The 27371-nt window shown below is 28.4% G+C and overlaps 4 protein-coding genes and 1 non-coding gene across 7 annotated transcripts in view; 3 read left to right on the forward strand and 2 right to left on the reverse strand.

Annotated features, from left to right (window-relative positions):
- The first annotated feature begins 2188 nt into the window (after positions 1-2188).
- On the forward strand, positions 2189-11315 carry LOC409361 (dopamine N-acetyltransferase). 2 transcript variants are annotated; one of them, XM_026443227.1, is made up of 4 exons: positions 2189-2343; positions 8553-8820; positions 10286-10502; positions 10708-11315. In XM_026443227.1, exons 2-4 carry the CDS (start codon positions 8586-8588, stop codon positions 10904-10906), a joined length of 651 nt encoding a protein of 216 aa, XP_026299012.1. In that variant the 5' UTR covers positions 2189-2343; positions 8553-8585; the 3' UTR covers positions 10907-11315. The 2 variants fall into 2 exon arrangements, with proteins under 2 accessions (XP_026299012.1, XP_026299011.1); XM_026443226.1 differs by lacking the exon at positions 2189-2343 and adding an exon at positions 3000-3366.
- Mir6046 (microRNA 6046) lies at positions 5966-6047 on the forward strand. The gene has a single exon (NR_127321.1). It is a non-coding gene; the product is annotated as a microRNA 6046 (primary transcript).
- A 335-nt stretch (positions 11316-11650) lies between the features above and the next one.
- Positions 11651-12749, reverse strand: LOC102655765 (dnaJ homolog subfamily C member 4). The gene is made up of 4 exons (XM_026443370.1): positions 12539-12749; positions 12369-12459; positions 12127-12281; positions 11651-12041 (listed from the first exon to the last, which is right to left on the reverse strand). Exons 1-4 carry the CDS (start codon positions 12616-12618, stop codon positions 11732-11734), a joined length of 636 nt encoding a protein of 211 aa, XP_026299155.1. The 5' UTR covers positions 12619-12749; the 3' UTR covers positions 11651-11731.
- A 356-nt stretch (positions 12750-13105) lies between these two features.
- Positions 13106-16776, reverse strand: LOC552522 (alpha-(1,6)-fucosyltransferase). Its single transcript, XM_016914360.2, has 5 exons — positions 16595-16776; positions 15945-16231; positions 15670-15843; positions 15284-15584; positions 13106-15180 (listed from the first exon to the last, which is right to left on the reverse strand). The coding sequence occupies exons 2-5, from the start codon at positions 16178-16180 to the stop codon at positions 14119-14121; spliced, it is 1773 nt and encodes a 590-aa protein (XP_016769849.1). The 5' UTR covers positions 16181-16231; positions 16595-16776; the 3' UTR covers positions 13106-14118.
- A 342-nt stretch (positions 16777-17118) lies between these two features.
- The window catches only part of LOC408298 (pumilio homolog 2), a 64826-nt gene continuing 54573 nt past the window's right edge, over positions 17119-27371 (forward strand). Inside the window, exons 1-5 of one of the 2 annotated variants that reach the window (XM_006565991.3) lie at positions 17119-18097; positions 18177-18423; positions 19314-19535; positions 19717-19845; positions 19946-20065. In XM_006565991.3, coding sequence (XP_006566054.1) covers positions 18328-18423; positions 19314-19535; positions 19717-19845; positions 19946-20065 — 567 coding nt within the window. In that variant the 5' untranslated portion in view covers positions 17119-18097; positions 18177-18327. Of the gene's footprint in view, positions 18424-19313; positions 19536-19716; positions 19846-19945; positions 20066-27371 lie in introns of both variants that reach the window. The other variant, XM_006565992.3, reaches the window with a different exon arrangement.

The raw sequence follows: 27371 nt of genomic DNA on the forward strand, positions 1-27371 counted from the left end.
TTAAATACATACAAAATTATTCCTTAATGATGAAGATTTCGCAAGATAAAAGGTTTAAAACAAAATTTTAGAGAAAAATTGATATACAGATATATAATGTACGTATTATATTACAATATATTTTATTTTTATTACATATATATGTTCCATATTACAATATTTAAATATGTATCTCTATTAAACCCATTAAACTTAATTAGAAATTGATTCTTATTTCTTTTTTTTTGTTTTTACATATAATTTACATAACGTTCTTACTTATAATATCGTAATAACAAGTATAATATTTATTAAAAAAAAAAAAAGAAAAACAGACACAACTTCTATTTGCACACCTCTTTTAAAGCCACACCTTGGTCATTTTCGATTAAAAAATACTACTCTTTTCAATATTTATGATAATACAGTCACGTTAATGGAAATTAAATGTGAATAGATTTTATTATTTTCATTATCACTAAAGCGGTATATTTTTGACGTTTCCAATTTAATTGTTTTTTCGTTAACAGAAAGAAAAATCGAAAGTATAAAATAATTTAAAAAAAAAGAAAAACATTAATAATGCTTTCCCCCTGTTGATTTATTGATAATATTATAAAATACTGTTTTATTAATGTTTTGTTAACATCTACAATATTTTCATGCCAAACTTGAATTAGGCTAGTATATAAAAGGTAAATGACATACTTATAAGTCACGCACAGTATGTAAAAATTGGTATAATGTAGAGTATAATGTGGTTAACCTTGATATCGTGAATTGTTAAGCAAGTGATGGTGATGATTAACGAAGATAATGAATGAGAACTTTCCGATATATTTCAACGAAATCGTTATCATCGATCGTTCTTATCAATAGTTCGAAGCGATCGTTACATCATTTTTTAAAAATTTTCCTAAAAAAAAAAAAACACGTACGTATCGAGATATCAAATGAACGAAAAAATTGATATTACAGGAAAACTACCGACGACAATTTTAATGCAATTTTTTAACCTTCTAATTCTAGCGTCTCGATTAAAATTTATCTGGATAATTGATGGCATGATTATATTTTAAAACTATCGGCAAGGAAACCGATGCTTTTTTGCAATTAAGAAAAGGATAGTTGACATAAAAGATTCATGAGGCACGGAAAAAGAAAAAAAAGAAGAAAAATATTATTCGCCGTATCGGAGGATTCGTGTATTGGCAATCGTGTAGCATTATTCCTCTACAGAATTAGATAAATCAAATGGACGAGGAATGCGGTAATATGATAAAAAAAAAAATAAATAAATAAAATAGGAATATGAAGAAATAAAAAAAGGTATTTAATTTAAAAAAAAAACAAATTTTATTCCGGATAATACAATCGTACGTAATATTACAGACAGATAATAAGTCGTTCCTTTCGATATGCAAGTGTAGTACGGCTTGCTGCGTAATATCAATATCATTATGTTAACCGCGCACGGTTTGGACGAACTCAATTAAATTACAATTAACATAACAATCATTTTAACATTACAATTAATCTACATTCGTTTGCGTTTTTTAGTATCGATTTTTCTATCGACGTAAGTAAGGATATGATTCATAACGAATTGACGAATCGATAATTGATTTCGTTAATATCCTGGAATAAATAATTATTTACATCGTAATATGTATATTAATTGCAAATAATTGCAAATAACAATTAAACAAATTTTTCGTAATTACGGCAATTAACAAGTAAACTGCCGCCATTAGCAATTCATTATTTTGTTTGTGGTTATATAGTGTTAATCTTAATCACCTTACTTTATCAGCCTCATCTTATCTTCTTTTCATATTAAAATAAATTCATATATATATATATTATTTATGATGATCAAGGTAATCTGGTATGGAACGGATAAATGAATCGTTATCACGAGCTTACAAGCCGGATCGAGGCATTAAACAATCGTTTATCTCACGATAACGGATTAATTAAAATTTCCGTAGATTTATCTTGCTCGAATATTAGAGGATAGATTGTAAAGCGGCGGACGATCGTATTGGTTAACTTTATTACGCTTAACTGGATGCTGGGATGAGGATCGGTCGACCCATCGAGTCCCGGGGATTTATCCCAATTACCGATAGTTCCAGATCTCGCGAGTTGATCAAATTCAATGGAAAAATAGTGCTAGGGGGCTAACCCTTTCTATGGGTTGTTGTCGAAGGGATATTACCGTGCCGGATGGTAATGACCCTCCCTATTTGCTCCAACTTTGTTCTCACGTTGGCAGTGCGTAGTTGGCGATAGACTGAAGGGGACGTGTGCGTTCGAAAACGCACGAAAAGTCGTCTGGAAAGTTGGAAATTGCTGTATCAGGTACGTGCGAGAAATCTCCTCGAGTCGAATTTTTCCAACTGTCCCATCGGGGATACGAATAGAATAGGTTTCGTCGGTTTTAAGCGAATAATAACGCGATAACCAGCCAGATTAAGGTGAAAATTATTTTCCATTTCCACGTATATATATATATATTTATACGTATTCCTAATATCTTTCCTTTCCCTTCGACGAATAGAAGGAGAGAGATTGGAAGAATAGCCAACTAAAACGGTTCATTCGACATTAATTCCGTTACACGTAACGTATAAATCGATTTTCTCACGTGTTAAAGTAATAATCCGATCATCAGATTTATTGGATAGGCAAAAGGTAGCCGAGTTCAAACGAGAATATTTTTCACTGGTTGGATGAGGTGTATACATTTCCATGAAACGAAAATGCGAGAACGGATCGTTAAATATATCGGTGGCATTGGCAACGTTCTGCCTGATCCTTTGCCTTCTATTTTTGAACGTATTTCGCGATATACTATTTCGGACAGAAATAGTCGAGAATATTCCATCCGTTGACTTAAGGAAAAAAAAAAAAATAAAAGAAAAATACAATTTCTTATTTAATTGCCCGATAACGTTATCAAATTTTTGTCTATGCGATCGCGCGATTGTTAAACAATAATGAAGCGAATACTCGATAACGGATCGATAATTTTAAACGGCCAGGCAAACGCAAGATATATAAAATAAGCGAACAACCTGATCTGTACAAGTTGTTTCGTCCGGCCAGTGTCAGCTGTAATTCGATTATATCGCCTACCGCTTTCGGAACAGTGCACGTGCTCCAAATACAAAATATCCTAATAGCAAACGTCAGGTGCATTTTCATCAATCGGTACAGCTCTCCCTACGTAGGTCCCTGCTAGGTCGACGCGGAATTCAAGATTGTCACGTATTGTCGAGGACGTCGAAAGAGTAGAGACGGAGCGGTGGAGGATCTAATAATCGAGCAACCGTACATCAATTCCTTTTTGTTCGCTGCGTGGTATCCGCACGCGACGACGTGGTAAGTAGTAAACTCATCCGCTGCCTTTTCATCATTTGTGTCACGTATCGAGGCGTCTTCAAGGTGGCAAGTGCCTTCCTCTCCAAGGGGGTGACGATCACGATGGGACGCGAAGCGATTTTTCATTCTCAACTACTTGTTGATGGTGCGGTTATATTTGAATAATCATCAAGTTTAAATTTCTTTTAAGGAAAGGAAATCCTTTTGAAACTATAGTGGAGAGAGATATAGAGTTTTGCAGCTGTCTGGAATAAGATTAGATACGAAACAATGCGAGACGTACGATCTAATCGCGATACAAAGTTGAAATGCTAATTTTAAATGTGCGGACTACATTTTACATATTCTTTGCGTTTACACATTGTGTTGGAAGAAACGTGGTATTGCGTAGAAAGCGGTTCTCGTATATATTCATGGATGTATATTTTATTTACAAAGTATCGTTATTAGATATGATCTAAATAGAAATAGCTTATGCAAAAAAAAAAAAAAATGGAAAACATTGTTGAAAACACGGCCACTGTTTGAATATTATAGCCATTATCTCTTTTTTTCTCTTTTCAGCATTGAATCATATGATCGGGTATATCTTGTAAATTCGATAGAGGAGCAAGATATTTTCTTTTTTCCCTCTTCTTTTGTACTTGGAGCATATTTTATGCAGATATCTCTTTGGAGAGAAAAGTTATTAATTCTATTATTATAACGAACATGATTCAACGATAGTAAAAAGTTATATAAAACTATATAAATTATTTATATAATCTATTATTAATTACGATCCATTAGTTAATCGTTACAGCATTGTATCGAAGTTCGAACCAAATGAACCATATCATATTGCGAAATAAAAAAAAAAAAAAAAAAAAATTGCAAATTATTAAACGGTACTAGAGTATTCTCTTAACATATTTCAAATAATTAAATCTTCGCATTCCTGTAACTTATAATAGGATTTAATTGATACATTTAAATATCAATTAATGAATTTATTACACGGAATAAATTACATAGATACACGCTTCGATGTTTCAAGGATATCAACGAGATACTCTCATGTGTCACTCGATATATACGTATATATAATATATACAGTGTATACGCGAGAATCGATCCGATGATATACCAGATACTCTTTAATTACGAATCCCCTTTACAAGGGAATGGACAAATTTCGAAAATTTGCGAGTGTAAAAAAATAGCGGATGAACGAACAGTTCAAAAAAAGAAAGAGAAAAAAAAAGAAAGAAAGAAAAGAAAAGACAATGTTCAATAATATGCATCGTAATTTTTTAAATCCAGTTGTTTTATTCTCGAGGTAAAACTTACGTGTGTACAATTACCGCAATTTTAATGCAAGAGAAGGTATACTTTATCCCGATTGGCTTGCCAGTTACGGATCTGGCACCGCCTCTGCCACTCGTTTGAGAATCGTTTATGTGTACACGTAACCACGTATCGTGATCTTTTAACGGGCTTGCCATTGTAACAAAATATATCACGTATATTAACATAAAAAATCGCTTATAATCGATTTCGATCGAAATTCAAAGTAGCGCAGGGTGGTTAATGAATAAGAGGAAACCATCCTCTATTCTACTCTATCTTCATTTTTTTCAACTGAAATTTGCGCAGCTCGGATTCCATATCCTTCCGATTAATGGTAGATTCGATACGCAATTATTCAATGCGTCGTTTAAGGAATTCGTATTCTGATCGCGCGCGCAAAAAAATAAAAAAAAAAAGAAAAAAAATCCGATTAAGAATCATCAATCATGAATAATAATCAATTTAATACCGGAAACGTAAATACATTGCACGTATTGCGATGACAATAATAACGATGGAAATTAATCGGAATCGAATAACCAATTCCTTCTATTCCACCTTCTTTTATCCCCAATTCGAGATCACGCAAATGCAATTTCTCGCAGTTGTTCCAACTTGTTCGCAACTGTTATCGTTTAATCTCCTCCTCGAGTGGAGACGTAATGATTTGTAATAAATTTGCTCGTGGAAACGTGAAGTGGACGATGAAAAGACGCGATAAGAAAGGGAAAAAAAAAAGACACGAGAGAGGGAAGGTGTCGCGAAAAAAGAAAAATTTGATCAGCGCAGCGTGATCACGGAGAAGCGGCGCGTTCACGGTTTAACACCTTGCACCGAATCCGGTTCGAAAGGATTCCTGGAAGGAAACGAGCAATTGTTATATTTCATCTACGTATCGTTAGCGATCGCCTCGTTTATCGGATCTCGCGATCAAAGGCTATGGATATCGGTGATTGTATTTGCCTCGTCGAGCGTTGCGGAGAGCCTCAACAATGTTCATTGGAGATTCTGATCGAAAGATCGCCGGATCCTACAGAGACAGGATGTCTCTGTGTAGGAAAACGTAAATGAAAAATGGGTCAGGAACTCGAGCTGAATTCGATTTAATAAGAATTCTCAAGGAGTGATAATAATGAGTTTTTTTTTCTTTCTTCTTCTTTTTTTTTTTTTTTTTTTTTTTTTGCCGTTTTTTTTAATCCACCTTCGCGTCGAAAGAGGATATAGAACGACACTCGATACCCAGGAACTGAAAGCCGACGTCATTGAATGCCACTTAAGGCACGGTTACGGTTCTCTTCGCTGTCCTTCGCGAGTTTAAATCGACGAGAATTCCGTGACCGGTCCTAGGTGTGTCTTTTCCTTCTACATTTTAGACGAATTATTGTAATATTCGGACCGATATATTTTAGGACGCATAAATAAATCGCGGGTGAACGATCTCAGCTTGAATCCGGTTCACGTTGGTTTATATTAAATATTTTTTTTATATGACGAGGAAATAGGTTGCCAACGCATTCCACGATTATCTACTTGTATTGGAAAGATTTATTGGTACTTGATATAATACTTTGGTATATAACTGTTGTTCGCCGATAGGATAGAAGAGAACGAAAGGATATAAGGCGCGAATCAACTTTCAGTTTCGAAAGAGGATATCGGATTCGAATTACATTCGATATCCAGCCGCGCATTGACAATCGACGCAAACCCCCTCACTTTTAATTTAAATAGAACGCGATCTTTTCTTGTTCGAATAACGCGTCAACTCGTGGTTCGAGATGATATTTCGAGATGATTTTTCGAAAATCGTTTCTCAATGTCACTCAACGTTTTGTCGATATACGAAGAAAGAGAGTCTATTTAATCGGCAAACATTGACCAATTATTTTCCAATCTTAATCTATTTTTCTTCCCCTTTTCTTTATGTACACTGAGCTTAAATTAAGCACTTCACACTTCTCGAAATGTCACTCGTTTCGACGACGCAAATAATGAAAGATTTTTAGAGTGAAAAAGGAATGGTGATACTCCTCGCGCGTACGAAATTGTTATACTTCCGTGTCACGTTGCGATATTTGCGGGTACGAGTAATGGGAAAACGTGACAATTGTAATATTGTACGCGATTTCGTGGAATGGCATGGCAGTTTCGAGGATAAGTTAATTAATACTATTCATTCTTGTATCATATTCGTGCATCAGGGTCTATCACGGTATACCAGTACTTAGTAATTGGCGCGACTAAATAATTTTCCTCTTTTTTTAGATTTCTATTGAACGTCGATCGCGTGTCTCAACCTGAACGTTATATTCTTAAAACAATTTTATTCTTTTTCCTTTTTATGTTACAAGTCATATTAAGCAACGATAATATTGTGTGTGCACACATTATGATACGATTGTGTACGATGTATATTAGATCTTGTTTCGATAGAGCGCGATGATAATCAAGAAACTCAAAAGAAGAAGGACTCACGCGATTAATTATTAACGGGAAGACATCGCGAAAGATGATCGAATGTACGAGGTGTTATATAAGGTGTTATATCCTTTTGCAATTTGAAAAAGACGCGCATAGATTCCGGTTGCAAAATCTTTGTAACCGGAAATATTGATTGGTCGGACGAAAAAATGCCTCGAACGAGAATAGGGAATTAAAAACAGGAAATCGAATCGATCGTATTTTCCATTAGATCCTGATGTTTTTTTTTTTATCGTAAACATCCTAAACTGTATTCCCGTTTGTCCCTGAACCTGTAAGAGCGGCTTTTTTTCCGTACTGAGCGTATATAAGAACTGACGACGTCCTATCACAAAGCGCAGTATTAGATTACCACCTCGACGTCAACACGAACCTCGTGTTATTGACAAACTTCGCCGGTGCTTTTACATTCGGTGACCAATAAAATCGTGTTCGTTTTCGAGACGATTATTATTACGATTGGAGAATATTACTGGAGAAATTTTGGAGAAACCGGTTTCAAGCACGCGCATAAAACAGACATTGAATATTCATCATCATGGAAACCGCGTTGTCCACGAATATGGATAATTCTGCTCTTATCGATGTTGCCAAGAGTCAGACCAACTTCGCAAAAAAAATGCCAAAAATGGTCAAGTACACGGTAAGCCCACGATATTTCGAGTTTTGACATACTAACAAGTTTTATTCGTACGATGTTTTTTTCCTTTTTTCGTTTATCTTGACTAGCATCATCGTGAATAATTATAATTATAATTCATTGTTGCGACGTAAAAAAAAAAAAATTAAATATACCGTGAATATAAATATTAATTTGTAATTTTATATATGTACGATTAAATTATTCAAAAATAATTTCAGAAATTAATTGAATTTAGAAAAAAAAATTTTTTTAAATTATTCAAGAATACATCGTACGTAAAAATAAATCACTTTCGTTTATACTTAGTATTTCTTGTATTCGTTGTATAAAACGACTGATCAAAGTGTTCAGTCTTTAAATATGTTATTCATTGATAAATGTGATAAAACGTTGCATAAATAAGAACACTTCGTAAATATAACAAACCTCGTTAATTGTTCTGTGTGAAAGCGTTAATTCAATTCCCGTGAACGCGAAAATAACGAATTGTTATTGTCTTGATTGCATTAAGTTACATTTATTTATATATGCATCGTTGCACCATATTTTGTTATTCAGAATTCGTGCAATCAGATGTGCCACTTTGTCTAAGCGATGATCCAAATACCAACTAGATTAATCATTTATCTAAATTTTAAATGGTGATTTAATAATAAAACGACGAAGATAAATTTAAGAATAACACGTTACGCGTATATTTCGTAATTTATGTTATTTTTCTTGTCTGTTTTAGCTTGCGGATTCAGCGAACGACGAAAGAATCGGTATGGATTATCATATTCAAATGATCACCAAAGATGATAAGCTTAGAATACTTAAATTTCTCAGAAGGTTCTTCTTCAGAGATGAACCGCTTAATCATTCGATCGAGTTAATACCAGAAAGCGAGGATAGCACTTGTCTCGAATTGGAAGAATATTGTAGCATGTCTTCCTTTGAAAATAATCTCAGCCTTATGGCAGTCTCGACGAACGGTGCTATAATAGGTGTTATATTAAACGGTAAGACTTTGATCTATATATCGTATCAAAAATTAACAAATGTTTTCACTATTCATTGAGCTATTTACGCGAAAGCTGTTGGCATTACGATTGTGTTTACGCAGATGTATAATCTGGGTTAACAACACGATCGCATACCAAGAATGTTCTATTTTCAGTGGAAAACAATGATGAGTTAAAAAGTTCTATGAATATAAAATCGTGATGAGTCGATAAATATTTCTCAAATTTATACATTAAAGAATGAATTTAAGATAATGGAATAAGTAGATATTTTAAAATAATAACATTTAAAATATGATATATAAATATAGTATAAAAAATATTTTATTTCGTAATTTTATCTAGAACATTGGATATTTTGATATATGTTATGATTTACAACTAGTTCGAATAACAAGATTTAAATTTAATTTATTTATCCTTGACCTATCCTAAATCTAACTCAAACTTTGAAATACGAATGATGAAAATATTTATGTAAATATTTTTAAAATTAAAATCGAGCGATGCTTATATATTATCAAAGTTACTCAAGATGTTGATCTTGATAACATGTTTCAAGAAAATTAATGAGATATCTCCTATTCTAAATAATCATCATCCTGTTTGAAAATTAATATCATTAAGAAATTTATTATTATTTATTACGTAAATTACTATTAAAAATAGAAATTATAGATAATTATAGTATTTATAGAAATTATAATATTTATAAGGAAATAATTTTTATCAAAGCTAATTAATTAAATATTTAATTAAAAATTACTATATATTTTTTCTTATTGTATAATTTAATTATACAAGAATATAACAAGAAAATTATATTAATATTATATTTAAATGTAAATTAGATTAAATTGATTATAATTTATAATAATAAATATATAAATCACGCAAAAAAATTTCAAAAAGAATCGAAGAGAAAAAGACACACCTATCGTATAAAACGGTACTACATATTTAACGTTACATAAATTGTTGTGAGAATACCGAGTAAGCGTGTAACTATTAATCGTTATCGGTTGTCACAATCGCAGTAATTATGTTATTTTATTGACACATCTAATTAATTACACATTCAAACAAATCAAGTTCAAAAATTCACCTGTCAGGTTAGAATTCTCAATATAGAATTCTCATTTTATCGATATTGAATATTTCTTATCGAAACATTATTAAAATTATAAGAATTTGGAATCATCAATATAATATCAAATATCAAATATTAAATCAAAATATTTGATTGTGTAATTATTATTAATAATATTTAATTTATCATCAACATATTAAAACAATTTTCTTCTCATTCATATTAAAATATTCATTAAAATTCATACATACATATATATATATATATATATATATATATATATATATACGTTTAATTATTATATTAATTAATTGATAAATGTTTATTTTAATGTTTATATAATTATTAATTGATATATTTATTTAAATACAGGAAAGATGGATCCTCCGAATGACGAAGAACCAGAATATATAACTACATGTGAAAATGCAAAATTTAAAAAAATTCTAAGATTATTAAATTACGTAGATCGAAATGTAAATCGCGATGGAAAATTTCGAGGATTAAATATTTTGGAAATCAGAATAATGTCTGTAGATTCAAATTGGCGCGGTAAAGGAGTTGCCAAAGCGCTTGTAGAAAAAACACTGTAAGTTTTGTTTTCTTCATTAATGAAATATACATGAACGAAGTAAAATGAATCATAATTATATCAATTTATATGTATATGTATGTATACATATGCTTTAATGAAATTGAATGCTTATATTATTGAAGTATTATATATTAAGTTGGTATTATAATTCAGTATTATAATTATATATGCATATCTAATAAAAATATTTTCTTTATAGTGAAATTGGAAAAGAAAAAGGCTTGCATATTTGTCGTGTCGACTGTTCATCCTATTTTTCCGGAAAACTTTGCGCGCGACTTGGTTTTGAACAAATATATGAACTTAATTATGCAGATTATGTAGATGAAGATGGTAATCCTATATTTTCTCCAGCACTTCCACATACAGCAATTGTTACGTACATTAAGAAATTGTGAACACGATAGATATAGAATCAAGAGTACCTGTTTATAGAGAATTGAAAATGATTTTTAAAAACGCACTTCTACATTTATATTTTATTTTTCTTTTTCGAATTTACGAAAATGTTGTACAGTTATTTTTTTCTAATGTTTCTTTAATTTATTTATTACTTTTGTACAAATTAAAATGTAATATGGTTATAATACAATTATTTGCTCGTGACATTACATTAATAACGAATCGTGCCAAAATGCTAGCAATAATATTTTAATATATAACGCGCACGTTAATAAATATGATTGCATTAAACTATAAATGAATATTGCATTATTAGAAATGTAAACATATATATGAGTTACATGTTTTTGCTTTGTTGGATATTTCTAAAATATATATGAATTTATTATTATTCTATGTAATTTATACACGAAAATAAAGATAGCATGATTTATATATAAATAATTTGAAATATTTTCGATTTTTTAAATAAAAATTTTATTCATATAATAGAATATAATAGAATAATAGATTTTAATCTTCATTAAAATAAAGATTTCAAATTTAGAATCTTATAAAGTAAAATAATAGATTTGTTTTATAATATATATATATATATATATATATATATATATATATATATATATATTTAAAATTATTTACATTTCAAACTATTCTATCTAAAAAAATAATATTTTCTAATTTGTACACAATTGTAATATATTTTTCATATTTTTGCAAATATATTTCTATAAAAATAAATACAAACATATAATTCTATAAAAAATAACTTTTAGAATTTTACTACAATAAAATATAAATAAATACATTTAGATCATGTATTATGGATCATCTACAGATATATTGTAATTTTTAATCATTTTATCAAGAATTTGTACTTTTTCTTCAAATGTTTTATTTTCAAATATTTTCATATTTTGTTCATGTTCCATTTGAATTTCAGCACTTTTTTGTAATGCTGCATTTTTATTATGATCTGACCATGAAATAACACGAATTATTTGAAAAAATATTCCTATAATTATAAGAAATATACAAAAGATTGTTGTGTTTTTTTTCTTTTTTTCATAATTTTCTTTCTTTTCTGCTGAATAATGTATGTTATATGCATTATAATATTGATTATTAGATCTGAAAATATATTTTATATATAACATAAATATAATTATAATAATTTTGTCAAATAATCATTGAAAAGAAATGTTAAAAAATATACCTAGTGTCTTGATAAAAATTGTTTGTACAAATATTATTAGATTTTAAATCAATATCATAAATATGTTTACTTTGTTCATTACTTAAAATATTATATGCTTCATTTAATTTTACAAAATCATCATGATTTCCAGTATTATTATTATCAGGATGCATCTAAAAAAATATTGAAAATATATTGAAAATAAAACATTGCTTTTGTAATATTTTATAAATATTTATAAGAATAAAAGAATGGCTCACTTGTTTTGATAATTTAATATAGGCATCTCTTATTTCTTTTTGAGTTGCATTTGGAGATATTTGTAATTCTTCGTAATAAGTACATTTACATCTTTAATAAATACACTAATAATTAATTTATATAACTTAACTAATATATGTATTTAAATACAATATTTTTAAATTCTAACCTTTGTTGATTATATTTTTTACAGAAAACACGAATTAATATAGGTATTTCAATTTTATATATACGAGAAATTTTGTCCATTTTTTATAATCTTTCCCGCATATAATTGTAAATTTAAAATTAATTTAAAATTTAACATGTCACATATCAAACACTATTATGATTTTGTACTAATAATGTAATAAAACTGACATTGTAATGACATATGTTACATATGTATATTGAATTATACCAATCTTAAAATTATATAAAAATTATAACTAGAAGTTTATAAATTTTAATTCAAAATTTTTTATATACATTCAAAATAAGAAAAAAATAAGAAAACTGTTATATAAAAATTATTATTCTATTTTTTAATTTTTTGTTTATAGTAATAATTAATTTTATCATTTTTTTTGAAATTAAAATATTTTAAAATTAAAATATAAATTTTTAAAACTATAAAATTAATTATGTTATCAATTCGTAATGATATATTTCGATATTGAAATTCATATTAAAATCTACAAATATTCACATTTTTTTTTTTAATCTTAAAATGAAAATTAAAAAAGAAACTACAAAATTCATGAATTAAATATTTATTAAAAACCAAACTCAGATTTTATAATATAATAACAATTCTCATTTGTTTGGTACAGTATAAAATATATTACAATATGTATACAAGAAACATTCTTAATTATATATATAAGATAGGCCTCAAGCCCAGCTCGATGTCTATGCATTTCAGGCTTATCATATGTAATTTATGCAATATTTGTTATGCGTTTTTGTATAAGCTCTATTATTATCAAAAAATTACATATACGTAATTTGTATTGCGTATTTTTATATACAAATTGTACGTTATAATGAACAATAATGCAAGCCCTTATTAAAAAAATGTCAGATTAAATAATAATGTAAACATTTTGTTCATATATTATAAAAATTGACATATTATATAGATTTTATTTAAATATTGGCTTGTCATTATAAATAATACTTCAAGAATCAAGTGCATTGGCACAAATAACTTTTGTCTATATTGCATATCAATTGAATCTATTTTATACCTTATATAAATGCATTAGGTAAAAAACATACATTCAGTTTGCTAAAGATTCGCAATTTAATACGTTAATACAGTCACATTCTAATAAAATCTCTTATTAAAATAACGATTAAAATTTTTAACTTCAATCAAAATATATAAAAATTTTTATAATTATATCGCTTTGCATTTTTAATGTTTTTAAATGTTTATGTTATTAGTTTAATTTGTAAGAAGATCGTAAACTTATTCAAAATTTTCTATAATATTTTTTACGAATATTTATATACGGTCTTCTTAAAATTCAACATACACATATGTATGTGCATATGTGCATATAGGCAATAATAGAATAACTCGCTTTTTGTCTCACGATTCATAATAATTTATGAGAATTAAATTTGTCACTTATTAGTAGTAAAATATATATATACGTGTTATGAAGTTTTTACTGTTTTTAACAATTGAAATATGAAGGCAAGTTATTTCTTTTTCGAGCAATCTGAATATTTTCAAGATCACTACAAATTTAAAGTATATTTTTATTCATTTTTATTTTCTCTCAAAGGGACGTTTGAATATTTTGGAAAATCTACAGCATCTACTGGATTTTTAACTTTAAAACTAGGAAATAATCCCGTCATACTAGTTCTGATATTATATCCTTTAGAGTAACCATCCCAATGATTTCCAAGAACTTCAATTAAATCTCCTACTTTTAATTCAATTTCACCATCTTTTCTTGGTTTATGATCTAAAATAACTTGATGAGGATGTGAATTTTGACCTCCATAATAGTAAATATCATCCAATGATGCAAAACGATTATAAGCATCTGGATAATACGTTTGCATTAATTCATATGCTACGCGGCATACTTGAGAACTGAACGTACATACTAAATAATCACATTCGGATAAAAGATGTATATCAATAATTATTCCTTGTAAAGAAGAATCTGAATATCGTTTTGCAACTGAAGCTGTCTCTGCTATTTCTGGATCTGCTATTATTTCATAATTAGAATAACGATTTCTCGCTGTTGTAATTACTTTCGGATCATCGCTTGCTAAAAAAACTCTTTTCACTTCTGGTTTCGTTTCAAGTTCATCAAAATATTGATCAACTTTAATCATATATTCATCTATATCATGATAAGCAGCTTCAGTACCAACTTTATCAGTTCTGCGTACATGAATTCCAACAATAGGTTTCTTGAAACCAAGCCTTTCTTTGGCATCATCTAACATTTTTTTTACGTGTTCTTGAGGTCGCATTAAATATTTCAAAACTTGACCTACCCACCATACTAGGGGATGGCCATGAAGTTTCTCTAATCTTGATGCTAAATCAGCTGGTACACTTGGTGGTTGATATCTTGGTTTTGGATAAACATTATCTACAATTGGCAAGGAAATAACTTGTTTAGAAGAATCACCAGGCCAATTAGCATGTGATGCTCCATTTGTAGATACACATGTATCACTAAGTGGCTTAAAAACTGATTCCCAACCATCTTTATGATATCTCCAACCTTTAGATCTAATTATTAAAGTTCTTTCTGTGCCATAAGCAACCAAAAAGCAATATGTAATATGATGAATCTAAAATATATAATTAATTTATAATTAATATGTTATAATGTTTTATATATATATCATATATTATATATATATATATATATATATATATATATATATCATTTACCTGGCAACCAAATCCGCAACCTTTATTTAAACTGCAAATCAATTTTCTTGCTTTATTACAATCACTAGGATTTTGTAAATATTTGAATCTTCTTTGTACAAGATCAGATAATTCTTTTGTTTCCTTTTTACGCCATTCATCATAACCATCTGCTTTTGTTAATCTATCAATGTCTATTGTAAGAGATTTTTTATGATCCCAAGTATTTTTTAATGTATCTTGTATTCTTTTTTCTCTTTGATCATAATTAAGTTTATCAATACCTTTCCTAAATTTACTTAATTCTGCATTAATATAATACCTATTTAAAACATTATTGTATTATATATAATATTCTCATTTTTTTTACATAAAATGATAATATATATTTTAAACATTATATTTACCACATTTCTTGAACATTATTTCTTATTCTTCGTCTTAATTCTTCATATTCAGAAGAAGGAATACCATGTTTTACATTATCTTGATGATCCAACAAATCTTCATAAATAGAAACTTTTTCAAGTTTTTCTTGTATTGAACCTAAATGATCTCCTTGAATAGATTTTGATCTTTCTCTGGAAATTATGTTATCCTGTACAACCAAAAGATCACAATGCTCTTTGTTTTAAACTTCAAATAAATCTGTCTATTTTTATAATTTTTATTATAAACTTACCCTAAAACTATATTTTTTAATGCTTCATTTTGTCTTTTAAGAATTTCAAAATCATTAACCATTTGGGCTAAACGTTGAGCATTTTCTTTATTTGTAGGACTTTCATTATTAGATGATAAATTATTAGTTTTAAAGATATGTGATACTGATATTATTAATATCAAAAGCCATGTAGCTAATAATGCTAATCCTACTTTTCCTAACCAACCAGGTCTTCCTGACCAAAATGTTGCCATTTTATATTGTAATAATAGAATTATGATATTTAATCAATTGCATTACGTCATCTATAAATATAAAATTATCATTTCCTTTAATGAAAAATTTTATGATATAACAATTGTTATATAACAAAAATAAAATATTTATATTGTAGTATAATATTCTATAGTATATAAAATATTTATTTAAACTTTTTTATTAAGCAATTAAAAAATGGATATTATAGATATAACTTCATAATAATAATGCAAATTATTTTTAATAAAATTAGTTTAATAAAAAATTATGTACGTATAATTATGACACACAATAAATTGAAATTAAAAAAGAAATGAAATAATATAGTACAAAAAATATTATAAAGTTATTAAAAATTAATATTAACGTAAATAAATAATGTTAACGAATTAAATAAAAATCAATCTTACCGAATATTTTCACATCTTTATAAAAATATTTGAAACATGGAATAAGAAACATTTGTCATTATTAAAGTAATCATAGGAACAAATTCTTTATATCAAATTTGCTTTCATATGCGGCTACAGTCATTAAACACTGTTTCATGTGGCAAGCCTCAGTAGTATGAGTTATAATCTATATATATTATGAGGAGTTTGCACTGAAATAGAATCAAGAATTTTAACCAATAGCTAGGTTTTACAATACTAGAATATAATTTTCATGAATAAAATTAATATTATAATTGTTTTCTCATTTAATAAATTATTTTTATAAAATATACAAAATTTACTGTTAATAATATTTCATATATATTTTCACATTATTTTTAAAAGTAGAATAATTATATTGTGATTTGAAAAATTAATGATATAAAATATTTGAAAAATTATGATATAAAATATTACAAATGCAAATAACATAGTAATGAAATAAATTTAAAATGTGAATGTTATGTTAGATGGCGGTAAAAATGGTACGTTTAATTTTAGTATGAAACACTGCAATCTATTTATTTCATGCATAATTTTATAGTTAACCTAAAATCTTGACATTTTAAGTACGGCATTGTGTAAATGTGAATGGACGATTAACGCCAAACAAAGTCCACAAACTTTTGTTTAAACGTTATTTTAAAGTTATTAACAAATTGATTAATAAGGTGAAAGCAAAAATTAAATCAAAAAGTAACGGGTAGGAAAATTGACAGAAATAACGTATTGGGTTATATCGTGTCGCAGTATTTCTAAACGCGGGTTGGTTCTTTATCCTCCCCTCCCCTCCTATCTTCTGAATCCCTTCCGAAAATCGCGCAGCATCCTTGCGCGCGAAACACGCGTATGCCGGTGGACGCACATTGTGTGCCTGTACTTCGATGTACATACTTGTGAATAGTATATTTTAAGCTTTAGTTTTACGGGATGCATGTGTGAAAAAGCGAATCGTATATAATAATCGTAAAAAGATTAAATAGTATAAAAAGAAACAAAAGTTATTTGTCAATTGATCGTGAGTATAGTCATCATAGTTAGACGTGAAACTTGTACGTACATAAATCGAAAAAAGAACATTATCATTATTGTACCTGCTATTGGTTTGGGGAAAAGAATTTGTAGTATTAACGACAATACAAAGAATATAATTTTGTGAATCTTTCGCTTCCTCCCCTCTACTTTCCTACCCCTAATTCCCTCTCGCCCGTTGATGAACAAGCAGTTGTCGTTTTTTGCATGTTTCACTTTTTTTCTCCGGCATCCCTTCAGTTTCGTTCATCCGTCGCAGAAGCGGTTGTGCCGTTTAATAAAACTCGAGAAGTCGTATAGTCTAAGTTACGTCCATTCGACAATTCTCTTTGTGTTCTTGTTTTCCGTGTCCGACAGTGTTGTCAAAATTCCGGCAGCACCGTTGTCTCAGCTGCCATTGCTGTACTGTCTGGCGTTCAATCGTAGCTTCATAAATACGATTCTCTGGTGACTATTCTCGTTATCATCATCTTTCTCATCGTTGTGAAAATAATGAAGATATCACATTGTTAAGAATTACACGTAGAACATGCTCGCAGAACAGACATAGCGGATGATTCTACCTTCAGCTCCAGACGCCGGTTCTGAGTGAGCTAACCTTCACAGAGTGAGGGTACCTCTTATCTGTTTGATCATTGTTCATCGAGCCTGAAGCAGTGCTACAAATTGACAGAACGATGAAGTGGCTCGGTGCGAGTAGCGCTGGTGCTGCGGGTGAACCGGCACCTTCTATGCAATTACACCACCCTTCCGCAAATGGACATATACCTACGGTATGCACCTATTTTAATTTTTTTTGTATTTTCCTATCATATAATTAATATATGTCGTAAACCATTTTAATATAACAATGTTTTATTCGTCAATCAAAAATGTCATAACCTATCATTTTGTTTTTTTATAATATCATTTTATGTTTTGTAAAATATTTCATTTTATATGATAATTTAAAAATTGATTATTTTATTTATTTCATTTTTATTTATTATATCATTAATTATGCAAGAATTTCTATTCTATTGTTGAAAGATAGGAAAAAGATTTTTTATTGTACATATGCATGAGTATTGCATATGCTTATGCTTTGTTTGATCCATCATGGCAGATTGTTCTATAGAAATGAAGATGTTTTGGTTGCATTAATCAATTTAGATACTCTAGTGAAATAAGAAATAATCTTGCATATTTCTTTATATTGTACTAATTTCTTTATATTGTATAAATTTAATAATTTTATTATATATATCTTAATATCAAAAAATTTTTTTTGTTTCTATTATTTTTTAATTAAATAAACATAATATATTAATATACATAATATATAATATATATATTAATATATATAATAAATTAAACAATATATTTTATTTTATATGGATTAATTTTTAATATTTCTATAATCTTGAGTGAATTTACTATAATACTCTATTTATTATAATTTACTATAATACTTTTTGTTTACACATAAACTAATAAGTAATAATTATAATTTTTTGGAGTATTATATATTATCCAAAAGAATGTGTTAATTAAAATCTATATGGATTTTATGTATAAAAATTACTATTAATTATCAATTATATAAATATCAATTTAATATAAATATGATAATATAAATATGATAATAATAATGAAGAAAATGGAAATAATTTTTTATTAACAGGATGCAGAGCAATGTGGTCAAGTAATGGCTGGTGGTGACAGTATGCGTATACAACCTGGTCAAACGCATCAAATAGGTGTGAACAGAACTCAAGATGATGCTATGGTGGGTTATGTATTTCAACGACCAACAGAAGCAGAATTTAATGCTCAATCTTCAACATTTCAAACAAAACAAGCACCCCGTGCTTGGGCTCTTGCAGATGATGCTATTATCGATAATGTAAGTAAACTAAACATTTAAAATCAAAATATATTATATGTAAATAACACATACATACACAATTATTTAAAAAAATTATTAAATTTAATATTTCAATACTTTGAAAGATAAGTAGACAATAAGTAAATAATTTTATAGATAAATATATATCTATCTTTTTGATTGTTTAAATAATTTCTAGAATCCAGAAAAATGGAAATATCCCATTACTAAACTGAGTGTACCACAACAGAATCAACCTCAACAATTAGGTCTACAAACTATGAACAATGTTCATCTACCTTATGAAATCCATCCAATGCAACTTAAAGTAAGATTTATATATTTCTTAATATTATTATTAATAGAACAAATTTTATTTTTTATTTTGGAATTTGGAAATTAATAGTTACATTTTTTATGCCGGACAGAGTGGAGCACCAGGAACAGAACATTTAGTTTATCTTAATAATCAAATGACAGCACAACAACAAGTTGCTCTCTTTCATCATCAACAACAACAACAACAACAACAGTTCAGGAATGGCCAGGTAAGCATATTTCTTATGAATCATTTTAATACTTTAATACTTTTAATAATAATAAAAAATTATAGATAGATTTGCAAATGAATCTGTTGAATTCTAATATTTTTTTTAAATGGATAAATTATTTTTATTAAATTATTAATAAATTAAACAATATATATAAAAATATATATAAATATATATAATATATATAGATATAGATATAATATTATATATATTATATTATTTTATATTATATATAATTATATATTATATTATATTATGTATATTATATATATAATATATATAATATATACAATGCATTGAAATATATAATTTTTTTTTTTACTTCATTCTGATAATTATTTTCCCGATATATAGCTTAATTTAAATAAAATTTAAATAATATATAAAATCTTAATATATTATTTATAATCTCTTTTTATTATATATTTTAAAATATTATTAAATATTAATATAAAAAATTTTTATTTTAAATGTGTATATATATATATATATATATATATATATTTTATAATCTTTTTTTATTATACATCTTAATATATTATTAAATATTAACATTAAAAAAATTTTCATTTTTTAAATGCATAAAGAAAATGTTTTTTTTATATATAAAGAGATTTCAAAATTTTAAATAATAAAACAAAATAATTTTGTACTTAAAAATATAAATTATTCAAGATATATTTAATATATTTTGATAAGAAAATATATTTAATAGTTTAAAAATATTTGAAATATTATTTACTAATTTATAATTCTGTATAATTACGCATTATTTTTCGCTCGAAATAATTCATTGTAAATTTTATTCTAATTATTATTTATATAAGTAGAAAATTAAACCAAAATTAAATATATTAAGAATAAAGAATATACCATTGAGATTGATAGTAATAATTAAAAATGTTTATTATGTATTAATTTTTTCGAAAAATAATATTAGGAACAAAATATTAACAATAACAAGCAATAATTTTTAATTGTTTGAAAATGGAAAAATGGAGTTGAAATGGAAAAATTTATTTATTTAAAAGAATATTATTTAAAAGGAAGCATAAGTGCTTCTATTTATTTTATAATTTTTTAAAGAAATATCACTACATTTTTTAATATTTGTTTATTTTAAATACGAAATGTTCTTTTACAATATTTTATATTTTATATATTTTACATACAAATTTTGCTCTCATTAGTTCTTTATACAAAATTTATTTTTTAGTTTGCTTATTATTTTTTTATTGAAATTTATTTTCGTAATTGTTTTGCTAATAATTAAATTGCATAAAAATTTATTTTTTTTAATAGATATAATTCTTTTGAATATCAATAGAATATTTGTAGAGAATATTCATAAAGAATAAAAAAATTTTTTTATATTTTAGTGTAAATATTTTTAATTTTTAATTTTAATATTATATTTTGGAGAATAATTTGTACGTAAAAAAATATATTTATTTATATATATTTATATATATTTATTTATATATATATATTTGTTATCAAAATCATATTATATTGCATATAGACAATTTTTGAAAATTTAACAATACACATTACATTTGAGATACAATTGTCCTTCATTCATGACGTTAATATTTAGTCAGGCCAAGTAAATTTACTTTAACTAAAATCAAATTTTCATCCGGTCGTCGTGAGAGGTCGTGCAAAATGAGAAGAACGATGATTGGTTAGTAGCATTCGCAAAACGGAATATAATTATCAAAGTACTCGGTAGAGGGCACTCCGTTCGAGCGTCGTTCTTTGTTTCGGTTAAGAGGGCAGTCTCTATCGAAGAGAGAGGCCGGTTAACGAAAATTCGAGGAGAGACAAGTAAGAGCATCGTGACGCCGAGCGTTATTTTAACGCCCGATAACGACGCATCTCACGATATGTCAGGACGGACGTGAATTTAGGCAAGAACATATAATTGACTTACTCCCCCTGTAAATAAACGCGAATTCGCGGAGTGAGTGTGCAAAGTGCGCGAGAGGAGAAAGGAGGTGGAGGAGGTGACGGCGGCGGCGGCGGCGGCGGCGGCGGTGGTGGAGGAGGAGGTGGAGGAGGAAGAGGACGAGGAAGAAGAGAGGAGCATAGGTAGCAGTGGCAGCATCGAGGCACCCGAGGTGTCGAACTGTTTGACAGGCGGCCGAACGCTTTTCTTTCTCTCTCACACTCCCGTCTGTGGTGCCGCGATTTGTATTGTTCGGCCAGCGGTGTGGTGTGCTCCGTTTACAAGAGGTCTGCCTGTTTAGAGAGGAAAAACGAACGTGAAAACAACCAGGAGTGGTGTGTATTCAGTGCCGGCTGAATCGGCGTCCGCGCCCCGACGCCGCCGTTGACGTACGATTCACTAATTTTTCAACAACACATCATCGAAATTCTACGAATCTGCTCCAAAATAGCCTCGTTTACTGGATAGTGCGTGCTAAAGAGTGTGTGTTCAATTTTTCGTTCGCGTTGTTGGTGTATCACGGGGTTAACGGTGAATCTCTCGAAGGTGACGCGCCGTGCCGAGGGTACCTTGGAGACGGTGGAGAGTTTCGGTGTAGGGTACGGCCAGGGAGCAGGCACGAGTACAGGCGACTGGATGAAACCACCGGGGGATCTTTTCCTTTACTGCGACATGAAGGATTTGGGGGCCGATATGGTATTTATTTTCGTTCAATTTAACCTTTTTTTTTCAAAGTAACGTTTCTTTTTTCTTCGACGCAATAAAAGTTCCGAACATTGCGAATTTATAGGTTAGGTTTGTTCCAAAGATTTTTATTCTACAATGGAAACCTCCATGTTTATAGGGGACGAAGTTTCAGGAGGGGGACAACTCAATTCGTTCGTAGAAATCATTGATGTTACTCGTGTATTTTAATTTGCATAAAATACATAAATAATAAATAACAGAAAATATTGATAAATTTGCGTTTCTATACCATGATGGTATTTTATAATTTTCTGATTATTTTATACATAATGAATATAACGATTAGTGTGTAACGGTGTATTTTTATTTCGCATCTCTCTCTTATTGGCGTTGTTTTTTTTTGTTTTTTTTTAAATAATTCAATTAATAATATTAAAAAATTATGATCTTTTGTTTTCACTGTATGTTAAATTATAATAGTGAAATAGAATAATGTGAATATTGAATATATTTTGTTCATTTTTCGACAGGTTCAAAATTTAATTCTTTTATTGAAAGTTAATAAAATTATATTTCCATTATTATTTGTGCAATAATTGTGCATTAACTATTACTATTTTTTTATAGTAAACATTAGTAAACATTCGAATATTTTTGTATAATATACTGAAATTTAAAGTAATTTATATTCAATTCTTAAAAAATATATATATATATAGTTTTAATTATTTCCATGATCAATTTTTAATTTTATTATGTATCTTATCAATATTGTTTCATAGTAAAATATTTTATTTTAGACTTATTTACTACTTATAACTTGTAAACAACATTGCTATTTAAATCGATAGTTCTATTTAGAATGAAGAAATTAATAATCTCGTTTAATAATATGTAATATGTAATAATATGTATTAGAAAAGCAGTTTTGCATATTGCAATATTAAATTGTATTAATACTAAATTTTGTATTGATCTTAATTTGTTTACTATAATAATTGTAATAGACGCGTACTCTATTGTGTAATAATCATGGTATATATAACTTTTTGAAACTATTCACTTGAAGTTATTTCTATTATTAGATACTATAGAAAAGAATAGATTATCTGAATCGTGAGGAGAATATTCGTATGAATATGTTCTCACATGAAGGTATTCGATAGTTATTCAGCCAATCAGGTCTCCGAACTCGCTTAACCTTGTAATATAACAACGAATCCATTAGTATTGCCTTGTACCTTAATGATAGAAAGATGATTTTCAAATCGTATATTTTTTAATCGGAATTAAATGTTTGAATTTTAATCGAATTTGTTATCAAATATAAATAAATAATTTAAGAATCTTAATGAAAATAAGCTTTCTTGTTATAAAAGAATGGAAAAGATTTTTCAATATTACGATAGCTGTAAATTTGAATCCACGATATATAGTGACATTTTAACCATAGAAAAAATATATCCAAGTTAAGTCCTTGCTCCTCCAACCATTTCTTCATTGTTTACGTCTATCTATAGTAAAATGCTCATAGTTCTGTTCTTCCTTTTTCTCTTTCTTTCCTTGTATTCTCTGTCTTTTATATGTAAACAAGTGAAGCAGAGGTACGGGAGAGTGTTCGCCTTGTTTTAGGTTAATGTACTCGCACGAACTCTTGATGGGATTGTATCGTATAATATAAAAACGCATTTTATTATCTGGAATTTTAATTTGTCTGATCTAATAATCAATCAATTTCTTCATTTTGTTTATTTTATAGTTACATTTTATAGTTACATTTTTGTTTATTGTTATTTTCTTCTCGTTCTTCTTTTCTTCATGTTGTTTGGACGAGTGCCATTTAAATTTATACGGCTTTATATTTTGCATGTTTCCCCTTGCTTGTGGTTCCCCCTTTGGGTGCACCTAATCGATTGAAACACTGTCAGGGTTCTTTCTGAACGGTCGTAATACATGTGAACAGTGCGTGTGCCGAAAAACTCAATGAAAATTTTTATTGAATATATAATTCATCTATCATTTATGATTTGCAATTTGTAAATAAAGACTCTTTTAATGATTTTTGTCTTGTAATTTTAAGATCTATGAATATAATGATCTATTTCATTAACTGGTATAGATAATTTCATAATTATTTTTTACTTTATGTCACAGTAAAATATTCTTATCAGCATTTCTTTTTTACGAATTTTATGATTGGAACGTTTCATTCCAGTTGCGTCGAATGTTTTTATTTGACTTACCGACTGAGATGCCAATTCCAACGAGCTCCCTTCGAAACGTGTGCATTAACGATGCTGTATTGATAAAATTGTAAAAGATAAATACATTTATCCGCAAATCAAATGTACTATACCATGCTTTTCTTGGATATAAACGGTAAATATGCCTGGAGGGATATTGATTTGCGTGAGTCATTCTATCTTTTCTAGTTGTTTCGAGGTTCAGGGTTGACCTTACCTATCACAAAATGTTTTACTTCTTTATTAGTATTAATTGATTTTCGATCGTAGACAAAATTTGAAGATAATTTGGGAATTAAAAAATGTCATCAAAAATTTATAGTCGATATATTTTACGATGTAACACGTTCCAAGGAAAGTTGGAAGTGTAATCCTCGCCGATTACGGATGTACTCACCATAAAATATTACATATAACGTTACAAGATAAAAATATCGGGTTGTCACCTCATTGCAACGAACTTTCTCTTCTCTTCGAGCGACGGTAACAAATGCTTACGAATAGTTATGCAGTTAACGCCCACGATTCGCAAATCTCTTCACGATAATCGTTACACAAGATCAATGACGCTCTTCAATTATTACATCCGCGTTTCTTATCTGTGACATGTTAATGTTTCATAAAAAAAAGAAAAAAACAGTAATCTTACAGAAGAAATCAATTCAGAAGACATAGATCAGAAGAGAAGAATTCTTCTTGTTTTATCTTTGCCGGCACAGATCACAGTCTCTTTTTTTATGAAAGTTCTTTTTTTTTGAACCGAGTGGCGCTTCGAGATTCGCCATGTAAACTCAATATTTCCTCGTGAATGGTAGAAATTCTCGGAAAAAGTAAACAACCGCCGATGAAATATTCGGACTTGAATTACGGCCAACATCATGGTTGACTACGTTGACCGGTAAAGACAGGACTGGTATAAGAAACTACTCCTACACGCGTGCATTATCGTATTCTATTCGCGATAAAAGAAGAGTGAAACCAGTTTCCGATTTCTTAAATGACGTCATCATCGTAAGAAATAATCCTGCAGTGTACAAAGAAAGTATCAGGAGCATAATCGGTTTTTTTTTTTTTTCGAAATTAACGTAGATTAAATGAGAATGGTACGTAATCGAATGATAGTTAAGAGAAATGTTTATTGACATCGGCTTATATGTCAGTGAACTTATTCAAAGCGTCATCGATAATCGATAATTTGTTCCTGATTGGAGATTTAGAGCGAAGCAACTTACTTGTTATTATTCAGAAGTAACGTATAATAAAGGAACAGTGTTGCGTATACCTATTGTTTCAATTTCAATGGTATTTCTATTCCTTCTTATTTAAATTCAGAAAAGTTCACATTCTAAAATTATTTATATGAACATTAAATTATGAAAATGTTAATTATTTCATATATTTAATCAAAAACAAAAATTGGTTTAAATATTTTTCGATTTTAAATACATATAAATTTAAATACAATATGTATGTCGAGCTAATTTTTATACTAATAATCGATGTAATCGTTTCGTATCGTATAATCCGTTTTTCTAATTGTGTATTTTCACTTGATAGAATTCAAAGCTTAAATCAAATGTAGATTTTCACGAAATCTTTGTAAATTTAAATTTTGAAATTTAAATCGTTTTCTCTTCTAAATTGATTTGAATAGAAGTCTACTGTTATTCTCTTCATTATCATATCAAGACCGTAGAGAATCGTGATGTGTAAATTTATATATATATAGAAGATTAATATGATTTGATCAATAATGAGTACAAATTTTGTAATGTTTTTTTTCTCAGTCATACGAACGCGTCGCTTACCTCTTCGCATAATATTCTATCGTTTATGCCGTAAAGTGACGTATCGCGTCGTGACTTGTAGTGACGTGACGCGCATGTCGTTGAACCTAAACGCATCGGTTACGCTTGCAGATTCGTCATCGAGAGAAGAGCAGAAAAAGTAGGAGAAATTTATTTTCACGTATCATCTCGCATAATCAGAATCGCGTTAATTCGTATCATAATGTCAAAACATCGATTTACGATTATTTTGTTTTTCTATTTTTCTATGATTATACGTATTACGAGATTATTTACATAACATTTTTACGAGCATCTTCAAACATATCCTTTTTAAGTAACTTGGTTTTAACGCATTTTTGTTTTCTCGATCGAAGAAATGATTCCACGACGAATCCACGTAATAATAAAATCAGTAGTTGTACTAATTTCCAAATTTCGCATCATCGTTGAATTCGTATTTAAAAAATCAAGTGAAAATAACAAAAAAAAACCCACCCCTATCACGCGTCCCTAATATGTGTTTACTGCGCACGCATTTAGCTCACGCAGGCGCACGCATACGCATAAAGCATCGGTGAAAGAGTCGGAAAGGGGTAGAGAGGAGGTCGAAGGAAAGATGAAGAAAGAGAGAGAAC

This window comes from Apis mellifera, linkage group LG10 (genome assembly GCF_003254395.2).
Source record: "Apis mellifera strain DH4 linkage group LG10, Amel_HAv3.1, whole genome shotgun sequence".
Lineage (NCBI taxonomy): Eukaryota > Metazoa > Arthropoda > Insecta > Hymenoptera > Apidae > Apis > Apis mellifera.

Excerpts from the sequence above, each read along its gene's own strand:
- LOC409361 (XM_026443227.1), top strand. The coding sequence starts at position 8,586 with ATGGATTATCATATTCAAATGATCACCAAAGATGATAAGCTTAGAATA. Across the intron at positions 8,821-10,285 it reads AATAGGTGTTATATTAAACG|GAAAGATGGATCCTCCGAAT; the intron begins GTAAGACTTTGA and ends ATTTAAATACAG. Across the intron at positions 10,503-10,707 it reads GCGCTTGTAGAAAAAACACT|TGAAATTGGAAAAGAAAAAG; the intron begins GTAAGTTTTGTT and ends TTTTCTTTATAG.
- LOC102655765 (XM_026443370.1), bottom strand. The coding sequence starts at position 12,618 with ATGGACAAAATTTCTCGTATATATAAAATTGAAATACCTATATTAATT. Across the intron at positions 12,460-12,538 it reads AAAAAATATAATCAACAAAG|ATGTAAATGTACTTATTACG; the intron begins GTTAGAATTTAA and ends TATTTATTAAAG. Across the intron at positions 12,042-12,126 it reads AATTTTTATCAAGACACTAG|ATCTAATAATCAATATTATA; the intron begins GTATATTTTTTA and ends ATATATTTTCAG.
- LOC552522 (XM_016914360.2), bottom strand. The coding sequence starts at position 16,180 with ATGGCAACATTTTGGTCAGGAAGACCTGGTTGGTTAGGAAAAGTAGGA. Across the intron at positions 15,844-15,944 it reads TTAAAAAATATAGTTTTAGG|AGAAAGATCAAAATCTATTC; the intron begins GTAAGTTTATAA and ends CATAATTTCCAG. Across the intron at positions 15,585-15,669 it reads AATAATGTTCAAGAAATGTG|GTATTATATTAATGCAGAAT; the intron begins GTAAATATAATG and ends TGTTTTAAATAG.